Source organism: Hemicordylus capensis, chromosome 4 (assembly GCF_027244095.1).
Source record: "Hemicordylus capensis ecotype Gifberg chromosome 4, rHemCap1.1.pri, whole genome shotgun sequence".
NCBI classification, from domain to species: domain Eukaryota; kingdom Metazoa; phylum Chordata; class Lepidosauria; order Squamata; family Cordylidae; genus Hemicordylus; species Hemicordylus capensis.
This window is the reverse complement of record NC_069660.1, coordinates 221,895,398-221,908,474: the sequence shown is the minus strand read 5'-3', so window position 1 is coordinate 221,908,474 and position 13,077 is coordinate 221,895,398. Positions and strand designations below refer to the sequence as shown.

General features: G+C 43.6%; 1 protein-coding gene across 6 annotated transcripts in view; it reads right to left on the bottom strand.

Annotated features, from left to right (window-relative positions):
- Positions 1–13,077, bottom strand: part of SLC66A2 (solute carrier family 66 member 2) — a 97,620-nt gene that overhangs the window by 67,820 nt on the left and 16,723 nt on the right. For 3 of the 6 annotated variants that reach the window (XM_053249465.1, XM_053249467.1, XM_053249464.1), the window contains 2 exons: positions 9,319–9,452; positions 943–996 (listed from right to left, as the gene is read on the bottom strand). In XM_053249465.1, the coding sequence (XP_053105440.1) occupies positions 943–996; positions 9,319–9,452 (188 nt within the window). The remainder of the gene's footprint in view (positions 1–942; positions 997–9,318; positions 9,453–13,077) is intronic. The other 3 variants (XM_053249468.1, XM_053249466.1, XM_053249469.1) reach the window with 1 other exon arrangement.

Sequence of the window (13,077 nt, the reverse complement as noted above, 5' to 3'; positions counted from 1 at the left end):
AAACACAGTCCTGCATAGCTGGGCTCCATAATAATCATGCTAACATTTGCAAGATACACCTGCTAGGTCATCTGGGTTACATATGTTTAAATTATACTCCATATCATTTATGAGGGTTGCAGGCTCATGCACACAGAATAACCACATTATCTAGCTCACCTACAAGGTATGAAGCTTGCTTAAATAACCACTGTAATATGCAGCCCACACTTAGAAGAGCACAATTTGTCTTTATAAAGCAACCACATCATCGTGGTAATCATGAACTGGGGCCTAGGATGATCACCTGGAGGGAGCAGTTAGGGATGTATTGAGATTAATCATTCACAACATCCACCAAATTATTTTAAAAGTTGCTCATTCAGTAGCTGTAATCACAACCCAGAGTTTCAGGAATAGAGCAAGTTATAAATCTACTCTAGTACAGAAATTGTACTAAAATAAGTCAATAGGAAGATTTTTGTGTGACTTGCTAGAGCAAAACTATTTCCTTATTCCTCAGCTTCAGGCAGCATCTAAAACTTCTGAAGCAGAGACAAGCTGGCTGTAGGACACTCGCACCTGATCTTCAGGCACAAAAATACTACAGCCTGACTTCTGAGTTACATCAGAAAAAAACAAAGCTGATTAAAGAATATTCTTTCAAATTTGACTAAGGAACTACTAGAGAGAAGACATTTTTTTTAAAGGATAGCATTGGTAAGAATGAAAACTTGCTGAAAACTGAATGCATCTTTTTCCTCAGTCCATTTTAAAACTGAACTGAAGTGAGATTTTGGTATTAGATAGGAAAACATAGCACAGACATCCTCTTAGAAATGACAACCATGCATTCATTTCTAACACGGTAAAAGCATAAACAAAAAGCAAAAATAAGAAGTGATGAACGGGTGGTGTTTCAAATGGCAACCTCATGCAGCGTTGGGTTTGTAAAGTACATACCCAGAAAGGATCTCTTTGGAGGCGTTTTGACTTCTTCATCCTTACTATCTGCAGCTACATTAAAAAAATTAAAGAGAAAGGAAGACAAAACAGACCAATTTGACTCCATATAACAGTAGGCCTCTTAACTGGTTTTAAATTAAGCTCAGTGTTGTTAGATCTTGCCAATAGTCATGCCAGAAGGTGCGTTTTTAGTTCTTGTACTGTCTACACAACATCCTGATTTTTGAAAAAGTAGAAGAGTAATGGAGATATTACATGCACTGCTTAAAAACATCTGAAAATACGTGAACATTTCTTTACACAATGTAATTCACAGAACCCATAGTTTGAGCAAATATTTAATAAATATCCGCATCAAGCACAGATTTTTTTTTAATTAACACGTCTTCATAAAAAGAACACTTGCAATAAACCAACTATCCAAGAGATAACCACATCCAGTGCACAAGATCCCACTGTGCCAAGAAAAGCCACACTTTGCCATGCAATGCTGCAGTGCCCACAGTCCAATTAGGTATATGAATTCTACCCAAGACTTCCACTACAGAGGAACAGGCTGCTTATTTTCAAGGTTTGGCATGCCCAACCATTGGTGTTGGTATATATAAATTTTTAAATGGTCATTTTTTCCAGTTGCAGTGAAATGTTTAGTTCTATTTTGCTCTCTCTTTGCAAATTTAAGTTTCATTTTAAAACCACAACTGATCTAAAAGAAGGAACACATTTCAATGGTCTAATCCAGAAAGCCCCAACCAGAGAACATCTGTCTTTGAACATCCTGGCCAATCAAAAGCATATATGAATGAGGGCGGGGGGGGATAGATGCACTTCAGCCAAAGTGAAGCACTTAAATTCCCTTTTATTCCAAATGTGAGACACAACCATGCTTAATTGGATTTAACTATAACTGAACATCAGTTGTACTTTAAAGTGCTTAATTTGTGCTGATGCACACAAAATCATTTTTAAAAATCTACATTTCAGCATTCTTTATTCATACCCTCATAAGAGCCAAATATTTTGGCTAATCTTGATAACCAGACATACTCTATAGCCACCTCTGATCCCACCTGTCCTCCAAGTCCCCTGGCAAGCATGGAGGGCCTGGGAAAAGGAAGTGGTCAGTCTCTTACTTCACACCAGATTTCAGAGGAAGAATCTCTCTTGCTATACCAAGCACAGAACAAACACAATGAACCCTTCCTTCAAGTCTTCTGCATGTCAGACAACTTGGGAGAAGGAGAGGGTCTGTTTCTGCCAAGCACAAACAGTGAAATTGCTGTCATCACAGATCACTGCAATGCTGGGCCAGGGCCATCAGGGTCTGGTGCCCTCAAGAAACAGCAAGATTACACTTATTTCCCTAGAGAGCTACAAAACAAATATTTGTTGGAACACTATAGCCATAACTATGATGGATATCCTGTACTTAAAGCTAATTGTCTTCCAGATTGCTGATCAGGTCAGGTGTACATAAGGTTTGGTTTCAGCAATGAAGCAGGATCTATATTTCCAAATGATTCATTAAGCTTTTACATTATGCTAAAAATTACTTCCAAAATTTATTCTGATTCTACTAGTCCTAGCGACAGTAATGCTGAAATTCAGAGCACTGAAGCCCTGTACAGCATTTTCTACACATTTTCAGCCTAAGGACCCATATTTTCAAGCCTATATTTGCATCCTTCAGGCAGGGCTATAAACAAACTTTAAACAAAAAATGAAATGAAAATACTCCAAATGCTAAATTCTGTACCTGGTACAGCTTTCCTGCACCTATAACATGACCACAGACTCCTATGGCTGTGACACAACTACTAATGATTAGTCACATAGAAGTTGCAGAACTGCTGGATCACACATCTTGACTACAGCCCCCCACTATCAGCCTTATAGTTTAGCAATAGCAATAGCAATAACATTTTTATACCGCTCTACAGCCGGAGCTCTCTAAGCAGTTTACAATGATTTAGCATATTGCCCCCAACATTCTGGGTACTCATTTTACCGACCTCGGAAGGATGGAAGGCTGAGTCAACCTTGAGCCCTGGTCAGGATCGAACTTGTAACCTTCTGGTTACAGGGCGGCAGTTTTACCACTGCGCCACCAGGGGCTCTTTTACAATTTACAATTGCTTACAGGTAGGGCAGGTTATGTTTGCTTTCAGTTCTTTTCTTCCCTTATGAGAGTGGACTATTCACTTCAGCAACAAAACATAGGACACAGGTGTCAGGTAGGACCCCTTCCATGATTCTATTTATTAATCCCGGAGAACACAGAAGTCACTGGGACTTGGATCCGAGGACTCTTGGCTAACACAATGAAGTACACTGCTCTAGCAAGTAGATCATCCCCATAACTGGTTACGTGACTGAAAACAGCGTCTGAATGAGTCCTAAGAAATGTATAAAGTACTGGTTAGTTCAGTTACATAGGCACTATATTTTTTCAGGAGCAACAGGAACACCCCCTACTCTTCAATAGCCAGAGGGATTACACTAGCTCGAAAACATCATTAGTAGTTTGAAAACTATGTAGCTAAAATAGAGGAAAGGTGGAGGGAAACCTCTTTACAAGAAAGAAGAGATCGCTCTACTCTCCTAACTGAAGCCAGTCCATCCACCCTGCCCCTGCCCAGCCCCACACAAATCAAAGGGGAGAAAAATGGGCTAGATCAGACTGCAAAAAGTTTCTGAACAATTTCAACATTTCTGATTTTTCAAATTTCTCCTTTTTTTTTAAGCAGGATGACGATACAAACACTGAAGACAAGGAAAAGCACATTATTTCTAAGTTTTATCACAGCAGGAGAACATCACATTACTTTTTAATTACAACAGATTCAGAACAGGCTTGCAGAACAGTCCAGACAATACAACTCCAAGCATCATGTAGTTATCAAGAGAATCTCTCCCCACCATCTTTCACCCCTTCCTCCTGAGGAAAAAGTTGAAAACTTGTTTTCTGTCAAGAGAAAAAACAAACCAACCCAAGGAATATACTGTATTGCCAGGATTCATAAGACTTGTTTTAAAGAGGATATTTTTCTCATTTGCACCAGCCCCATGTACATAACAAGTTCCAGGCTAATACAGAATTCTCTCACATCATCTTTGAGGATGTAAACCTGTGAGGATAGAAGGGATCTTGAAGCTATACTGTCAGTACATTTAAAATGCCTTGGACCAGGTATATAATCAATGTATTCAGTACAAGGAGCATATTTATTTCCTATTTAAGAAAGCATATATTTAAGGAACACTGTGAAGGAGAGTCTGATTAGATCTGTGTACAGCTTGATCAAAATATGTTAATAAGGTATGCTGGGTTGAAAAGAATTAACATAGGGCTCTGACCTGTGCTTGCCATGGTGAAGAACACTTTTCACATAACTGGTAGATCAAGATAATATGCATGTGGACTTAGCATGGACTAGAGCTGTGTTCGATATAAAGACATATTATAGAGTTGTGCCTTGTGTTGTACAGTAAACAGGTCTGATGACCCAAACCACAAGGCATGGCTTAACTACTAAATAGGGGTAGTTGTGGTGAGCTCTACACTAGCTAAAACCACAGAGAGCCAGACACGAGTTCCATGTAGAACCAGAGTGAGGGACATGACATGAGACAAGGATGAGGTAGACCCACCAAGAGAGTGGATACAAGGAAGAACTACCTGGTCAGTATAAGTCAATCATCATGGAAAATAAATACAGGAGAACCCCGTAAGCCACCGGGGGGGGGGGGAGCCGATAATGAAACCACAGATAGTGAGGCATTAAAGTCTATGTAAGCAGGGGCTGGTCTGGGACCGTAATAAAGATTGATTGATTGTAAACAGGGGAGTTAGGTTCCCAGACTTTAAAAAAGTCTCGATTTCCCCCAAATTGAGAAAATGGGCCCAAAAAGTGCCCTACCGTGCTCCACGGGCCCCCATGAGTTGAAAAGTCACCAAAATTCAACAGAAAATCATGGGGGGGGGGTTGATGGAGCCATAAAATGGCTCCTGCACTCCAAATGGCGGCCAGAAATGACCTCAGCATTCCAGATACGCAAGTTTAGCCCCCCCCTTTGCCATTTCCCCCCCGCAAATACAGAGGTCGGGTATCCACTAACCAACCATGGATACGCAAAACCATGGATGGCAAGTCTGCGAATAGCGAGGTTTCCCTGTATGGCATTTGATTCCTGTGAGTTCGGGTTATAAAATGTGGACCTTGATGAAGAATCAGGGTCTACGTTCTGGGTTGACCCACATGTCTGCCATCTTGGCTGATCCATGCTATGTTAGCATGCTGTTTGTCATATGGGTCTATCATCCTGGTTGGCCTATACCTTTGAGCATACTATTTCTCTGTCATTATTGTTTGATGTTGCAATCTATTCTGTTTCTGCATAGTACTACTTTAAGCTGAGCAGGATGCAATAAATGTTGCAGAGTTTACTTTACTTCTAGTTGGTGTTTTATTCTCTGGGCAGTGGGTGCTCAGGTGGAGAAGGACCCAAAATAAGGTCCTGCAGCTGGGCTTTGGCCAGGCTTAGCTTCAGACCCAAATATTATTTAAAAGGGACTTGTTAAAAGCTCCTACAAAATGCACACATTCAAAACAGGCAATGACACACAACCAAAACAGGAGGGCTTGCTCTGACACTCCTAGTCTCTTTTCACAATGGTCAAGCTCCAGAATGAGAGAAGAAGCACACACATTTTATTTTCTTAAGAAGAACGGAGTGGAGGGGGGTGGAAAAAGAGAGATCTTTCTGCTCTCCAAGCCAGAAAGTGAAATTTTAGGAAAGTTCAATTTATCCTGCTCAGGAAGCCTCAAACAGAGAGAGTCAGATGAGCTAGCCTCCTCAAGCAGCAACAGATAACCAGAAAAAAAAGTGCTAGAAATGCATGGTGCACAAACTAAACAGCTTTCAGTTATAAAAGTTGCTTATGGTCATCAGTGTGTCCTCCAAGCATGAGCAATTTCTTGTCTACTGGGAGCAAGAGGTGGAAGTTAACCTTTTGTAAGCTGTGACCTCCTACTTTGAGGGAGAAACTATAGAATAGGGATGATCCACATGACAGAAGCTCCATATGGAGCAGGACTGGGCAGCCATCACACAGAAACTATTTCAAATGGCCTCCATATGACATGACAGCCATAATGTATACATTGGCATATGGCAGCCAATATGATGCCAAGAAGCATTTGAATACACTAGGGATCCAAGACAAAATCATGAAATGATGCTCGAAACATTGGTCTTACTGTGAAGGGTTCTTTTTCACTGTAATTGGAGCCCATTCTCTAATCTAGGGTATTCCCAGCATGCCTCATGGATGGACAGGAAGTTATTACAGCAAAAGTTTCCTGTTTGGTGTAGGTAGATCCCTGATCCCCAGTTCCGAACTGTCAGGCCAAAGGATGCCATGTAGAGATGGCCCAGGGGGTGCACTCTATGCACGCTATCATGGATCCCAGGAGCTTGGCCAGGACCATGAGGTGGGCTGACCCCTCTCTCAGGACTGCTGTGGTGAGAGAGGTTATCTTCTCTCTCCACTCTGGGGACAGGGAAATGACACTGCTGATTGTGTCGAAAATGGCCCAGGTGTAGGAGCCTCTGAGTGGGTAGCAGATGGCTCTTTTGTTGGTTCACCACAAAACTGTGTGACTGTAGGAGAGTTAACGTATGCTGTACATCCCTTTGGGCTCTGGGTAGAGACAGTGATCAGATAAAGAGATCACCCAGATATGGATGGATGCAAATTACCTGCGTTCACATGTATGCAATTAGCGCTACCATGATCTTCGTGAACACCCATGGAGCTGAGGATAGACCGAAACCGAATGGCATTGCCTGGTATTGATAGTGTCGGCTGTTGAAGGAGAACCTGAGGAAACTGTGATGATCAGGGTGGATTGGGATATGCAGGTATGCCTCTGACAGATCCAATGACGCTAGGAACTCCCTGTCCCTCATTGCCTCCTTGCTGGTTCTGAGGGACTCCATCCTGAAGGAGCACTTCTGGATGGACCGGTTTAGGGGCTTTAAGTTCAGGACTGCTCACCAGGATCTGTCCTTTTAGGGGACCAAGAATAAGACTGAATATACGCCTTTGCCATGATTCTGTCATAAGCATCCTCTCTATCGCCTGATCTGGAGGAGGTGTTGTATGGCGCTGTCATTTTTCTCGTTTCTTGGGTACGGGGGTGGGGATGAATCTGTCTGGAGGAGGGGAGGAGAATTCCAGTGACAGACCCTCCGAGACGGTCCTGAGTACCCATTGATCGGAGGAGGCCTCTGACCATGTTTCTCTGAATAGCAGAAGCAGGCCCGCGACTGGTGTGGCATCATTGCTTTCCGCGTTGGAAGGAGGATGCCTGGAACTGTTGGCTAAACTGCTGGCGGCCTGTACCCCTGGGATGCTGTTGCCACTGAGTGCGTCCAGCTGATCTGGGGTTGTAATACCTGTAGTAACGAAAGGAGCTGTTGGATGAGTAGTTTGACTGCCTGAATGAGGAGTGAAAATTACGGAAGGTAGCCCATCCCCTGAACTGTCTACGGGGTTCTATCCTGGTGGTCGGCATAGCCTTCTTTTTATCCTGCGTCTCCACGAGGATGGGGTCCAAGGAGTCCCCAAACAGCTTTGCCCCTTTAAATGGTGATGAAGCGAGGTTCAGCTTGGATTTAGAATCCACCTTTCAGTGTTTATGCCAGAGGCACCTCCTGACTGCCACTGCCATGGCTCTGGAGGCCTGTGGGATGCAGTCCAGGCTAGAGTCTGCCATAAAAGCCACCGCCTTGGCCATCTTATTGATACCTTGGCGGAGCTTGGTGTTCTCGGGGGATACCAGCTGGGACAGTTCCTTAGCCCAGAGGACAGACGTCTGTGGGGCGATAGGGGTGGTTGGCTGGGACTGTGGAGCCTGCAGGTCCCTGGGTGGTGGCCTCTTAGATGGTAGGTTATCGGCAGAGGAGGAAGATAAGGAGGAATGGCAGCATCTCCTCTTCCTGCTCCTGGCAACGCGTGGAACAAAAAGGCCCCTCTCACCCTCTGAGATGGCCCTCCTCTCTGTGCTGGAGTCTGGGGATGAGGAGGATTCCCTCCTGAAAGGGGCCCTATTTGCAGGTAGGGGAGCTCTGCAATCGGAGGACAGTGACGACAGTAACACTCTGAATTCCCTAGCTATGAATTCCCTCAGCCATGTGGCTCCATCCTCCAAAATAGGAGGTTCCTCTCCGCCCAGCCCATTCGTGGGATTACGTATGGTCAGCCACATGCTTTGCTTTGAATGTCTCCATCCCCCCTCAAGCTTCTCCCCTGTTGATGGTTGGGTTGTAGGAGGGCACGGGACTTCCGATCCCACATCTCAAAAAATGGCAGCAGTATCCAAAATCGCGGGTGGCAAAATGGCGCCCATCATTGCCTCACTCTGTTTTGTGCCCTGGTGCTCAAGCAGGCATGGGGAGGGGATGTGCCGCAGTTGCCACTGTTGGCAAACTGCTTGTAAGAGCAGACGCTCACTCAGCAAAGCGGCTGGCGGTTTAGTTTTCTTTTTTCAGCTCTTGGCAGCAAGAGGCTGCTTTGAGCCAGGCACAACGTGTCTGGTCTTCCTCCTAGATTTTTTTGCCTGGTTCTGCCTTGGCTCCATGTGCGCCCCCGGTGCTAGGGTGGTGTCAGGAGCCGCATCAGGGACACATTTCCCCTCTCGATGGTCCTGAGTTTTGCCTGCCTGCAAACCCTCCAATAGGAAGCCCATAAGGGCTTCTGTTGCCTGCACTAGCTCCATATGGAGAAGCAGATTAAATCTGAAAATGAGGAGAAGCCAAGGAACAAAGGTAAATAGAAGGAAAGTTCTTGTATAAAGCCAAAGGTTTAAGGAGGGAAAAGGGGGAAAGATGGAAAAACTGGCAATCTCTATCAGGAGCTCTCTCTCTCAGCTGCTATCCTGAGGCAGACAGGAAAAGGAACTGGGGATCAGAGCTCTGCCCAGACCAAACAGGAAACTTTTGCTGTAATAACTTCCTATCTATCCATGAGGCATGCTGAGAATACCCTAGATTAGAGGATGGGCTCCAATTACGGTGGAAAAAGAAAAATACCTTTGTTATACAGTTAATTTCAGACCTTAGTTGAATTAAAGTTTTTATCACAGCATAACAATAACTACTTGATATGGACTGGCATAATATCAAAGCAAACACGTTTTAAACAAGCAGAAAGAACAATTTCAGAATTAAGCCAATTTTCATTAGATGAACTGAGAATCCTTTTGTGTCAGATTTTTAAAAGTATGTACTTATAATTAAGCAAAAAACAAACACGTGAAAACTACATGGTGCATGAGAATCTCTCATTACACAACATCATTAACCAACCTGAGAAGGAACGCCGTTTTATATTCAGTTCATTTGTCACACGTACTTCAGTGCACAGTTTCAGCATCAGTAGCATTGTAATTATCATTATAATGCTCTGCAACAATAGAGGGGACTCAAAATGTCTCCCAAACCTAGAAGGGGAAAAAAAATTGACATCTCAATTGTATATTCAGGAACCTGAGCCAATTTAAAACACAAATAGATCTTTAAAACCACACACGTAAACAGCAAGCAAATAATTCCACTAGGAATTATTATTATTACTACTACTACTACATTTATATCCCGCTCTTCCTCCAAGGAGCCCAGAGTGGTGTACTACATACTTGAGTTTCTCTTTTCACAACAACCCTGTGAAGCAGGTTAGGCTGAGAGAGAAATGACTGGCCCAGAGTCACCCAGCTAGTTTCATGGCTGAATGGGGATTTGAACTCGGGTCTCCCTGGTCCTAGTCCAGCACTCTAACCACTACACCACGCGTATGAGCCAAGCGTTATCCCTCACCTCCAACCTCATAATGTGTGTCCACATGGAAGATGGCCGGTGCACAAACCTAGAGCCACAAAAGGACTGTTTCATATCGGCAAGCAACAAAACAGTTAACAAGTCACTACTCTCTAGGGTAGGAGTTTTTAAAAGACAAAGTGCACTTCTTTCCAGGGACTGTAAGCAGCTCTCTGTGAAGATGGAAGGTCTTCTTAGGCCCCTTCTCCAGGGGCAGAAACAAAAACTGTAGGCAAATGTCCCTTGACCCCTTAGGCAGAGGGGCCCGCTAGCTGTGTGACAACTTGCTCATGATCTCCCCATGATGTATCGCTGAAGAAGGCTGGGGGCTTATCTTCACTTTTTGTCCCAGTGTCCTTTGACCTTGCTATACCCCTGCCCTTCTCCCTGTGCCCAGTGCTCTCTTTTTTGGCAGAGTACCAGCTTCCCTCCTACAGATCAGTGTAATACCAGAGGCTGGGTACTCCTTCCCTGAAAGAATTAATGTGCGACTGCCGGAGACATTGTAAAGGAGAAAGAACTGGGAAAGACAGGATGAGTACGTCTTGTAATCACAGAGATGAAAGTCGACTGCAGATGTATCAACCGGAGTGGAAACTTCCCTTTATAACCCAGGCAAGAAACCAGAAGACCCCTGAGAAGCACCATCATCCCAAGTGAGGCCTCTACGCTTCTTCCAACACCCCTTTCAAAGACTGATCATCTTTGGAGTGGGGCTAGGTGAGTATGTGTGTGTATGTGTGTAAGAATTAGAAGCTAGCTTGCTGCTTAACTGGCTATAATAAACATGAACTATTGATTGAATAAAACCAGCTGGTGTCTGTGTCCGTTTCCTGGGGCTACCTTGTTGTTGGCTGTGCAGTGCTAAAGGACTTAGAGTAAATAGTGGTCCCACACTAGCATCTCCATCCAGAACCATCTGGATTTAAATCTGCACTCAGTCATGGAGCTCTCTGGGTGACCCTGGGCCAGTCACTATCGCTTTCAGCCTCACAAGACTTGAACGATAAAATACTGGTGGTGGGGAAGAACTATATATGCCACCCTGGCCTGGACTCCTTGGAGGAAGACTGGGACAAAAGTATAAACAATCCTCTTGGGCTGATTATGTCACAACCTGCTGGAAGGGATAGAAGACCACATTTTCTTTACTAATCGTATGACGTTTCAAGCAATTTTGTAAAAGAATTCTTGAATGTAATTCTGTAAAAGATGCTTAGTAGGATGGATTTGCTTGTTGTTAACTGAAGAATATGCCAGAGGAGTGGAACAGAATTTTTGACAGCATAGTATGTATGTATTAATTACATTTATTTCCCATCTTTCTTCCATAAAGGAGCTCAACATGGCAATGCTTGAATTATAGAAGAAGAGATAGGGGGTCCTTAATGAAATTCACAAACCCTATCCTTCACTCCCCCAATTTTAGACTAATCATGTCCTCTCTGTAGCCTCCTAAAAGCAGTAGATAAGGAAGTTAATGCAAAAGCTTAGCAAGCCTGACAAGTATTTTTCACAATTTGTAAATTGTGAGACAGGGATCCGTCTTATTTATTTGTCATTTCTGTGTGTAAACCGCCCTGAGCCATTTTTGGAAAGGCGGTATAGAAATCAATTTTTTATTTTATTTATTATTATTATTATTTATTAAGTAGACCTCCTCTAGCTCCCCTGAAATTCACAACACTGGTTCTCAAGTGGTCTCCATTCAGGGACCAGCAAAGTGTGGGTCCCAGGACTATGATCTGAGGCACTATTCCCTCTAAGGCGTGTGCACGTGCACGCACTCACAAGTTTTTGGATGTCCGCTCAGTTCATTTTAGATCCTGCTCAGGTTGAATAAGGAAGGCCCATTCTGAATGCACATGCGCACATTTTGATACTGCCACCCAGAACAAAATTCATTCTGCACAGAGATGAAAAAAGTTATAGGAACCACTGGTCTGAGGGCGCATGAGACAGCCATTTTGCTGAAGCTAAGCAGATCAGAAAGGTGGCCATATCATGTGCCCTTAGACTGCACTCTGGGACCCACACATTGCTGAACAGAATGTGCTAAATATTTACTAGAACGTGCTAGGTTAAGACAACACAGATCCTTCTTGTGGGTTTCCTGGCCTTATGTAGTACAAGTTACATTATGAAAGGGTAATAGTAAGCAGCACACAAGTGTGGAGTGGTGGTGGTTTTAGGGTTGTTGTTTTTAAACTGAAAATGAACTTAAAATGCCGTAAAGCCATGAATTCAATATATCTCACTAAAACCACTAGAGGGAGATCTTTTCCCTTCTTATGCTTTTCAGAAAGTCATTGATACACATACATCTATATGAAGACCATCTTAAATATCCTGAATTAATGAAATAGGCCTACTATATTTACAGGTTAAAAAAATCTTTTAAGAATTATGTGAATATATGCAATATCCAGTTGCCACATGCCCCAGATAATTGGCCTTTATGATGTCTCCTTTCCCAGAGCTGTTTCCCCAGCTTAGTTCAGCTTCAGAACTTTAGCACCAAACAATTTGATATGTATGTTTACATATTTACACAGTGGTGCTTAACCTGTCAAATAAGAGGTACCACAGTTCAAAACTACCTAGAACCCCACACTTCTTAGAGCAGAAAGTCTCTCTCGGAGCTCTAAACACATGGGACTAGCTGCAGTTATACTGGGGAGGAATCACACTTGGCATATGGAAGTTCATACACACAGGGGCTCAATCCCTGCAATCCTTCCACTTTAGAAGAGGACTGCAGATATAAAGCATACATATATGCACATGCAACCTGCGCTATATGCTACACCATATATTATATCAGGATTTCCCTTGTTGTATTACATGTATATGAGGTGAGAGTTTCAGCTGGCCCACAGTGATCAAGGAGAAGTGCCATGTACTGCTCATTCTCATCTTCCAGGGCTTAGTCCTAGGGAAGTTTGATTCAAAATCATGCCCTTGGAGGAGCAAAAGGACAGACTACTGGGCAGGTAATTTCCACTGAAGAGAGCCAATTCTCTTCCTCTCTAACCAACTTTCCACTGTTATAGTTCATCCAGAAGCTCATTAATGTCCCAATCAGGGACATGCACAGAACCGGCAGGGGCCGGTTCAACAGCGGGGGGGGGGTAAGGGTGGAGGAGGGTGCACTTACCCCCCCCCGGCCGCGTTTCCCCCACTGGTACTCAGTTTCCTCAAAGTCTGTCAGGGTGGCAGCATACCTCCCTATGGCCCCATCGTCCCCTTTAC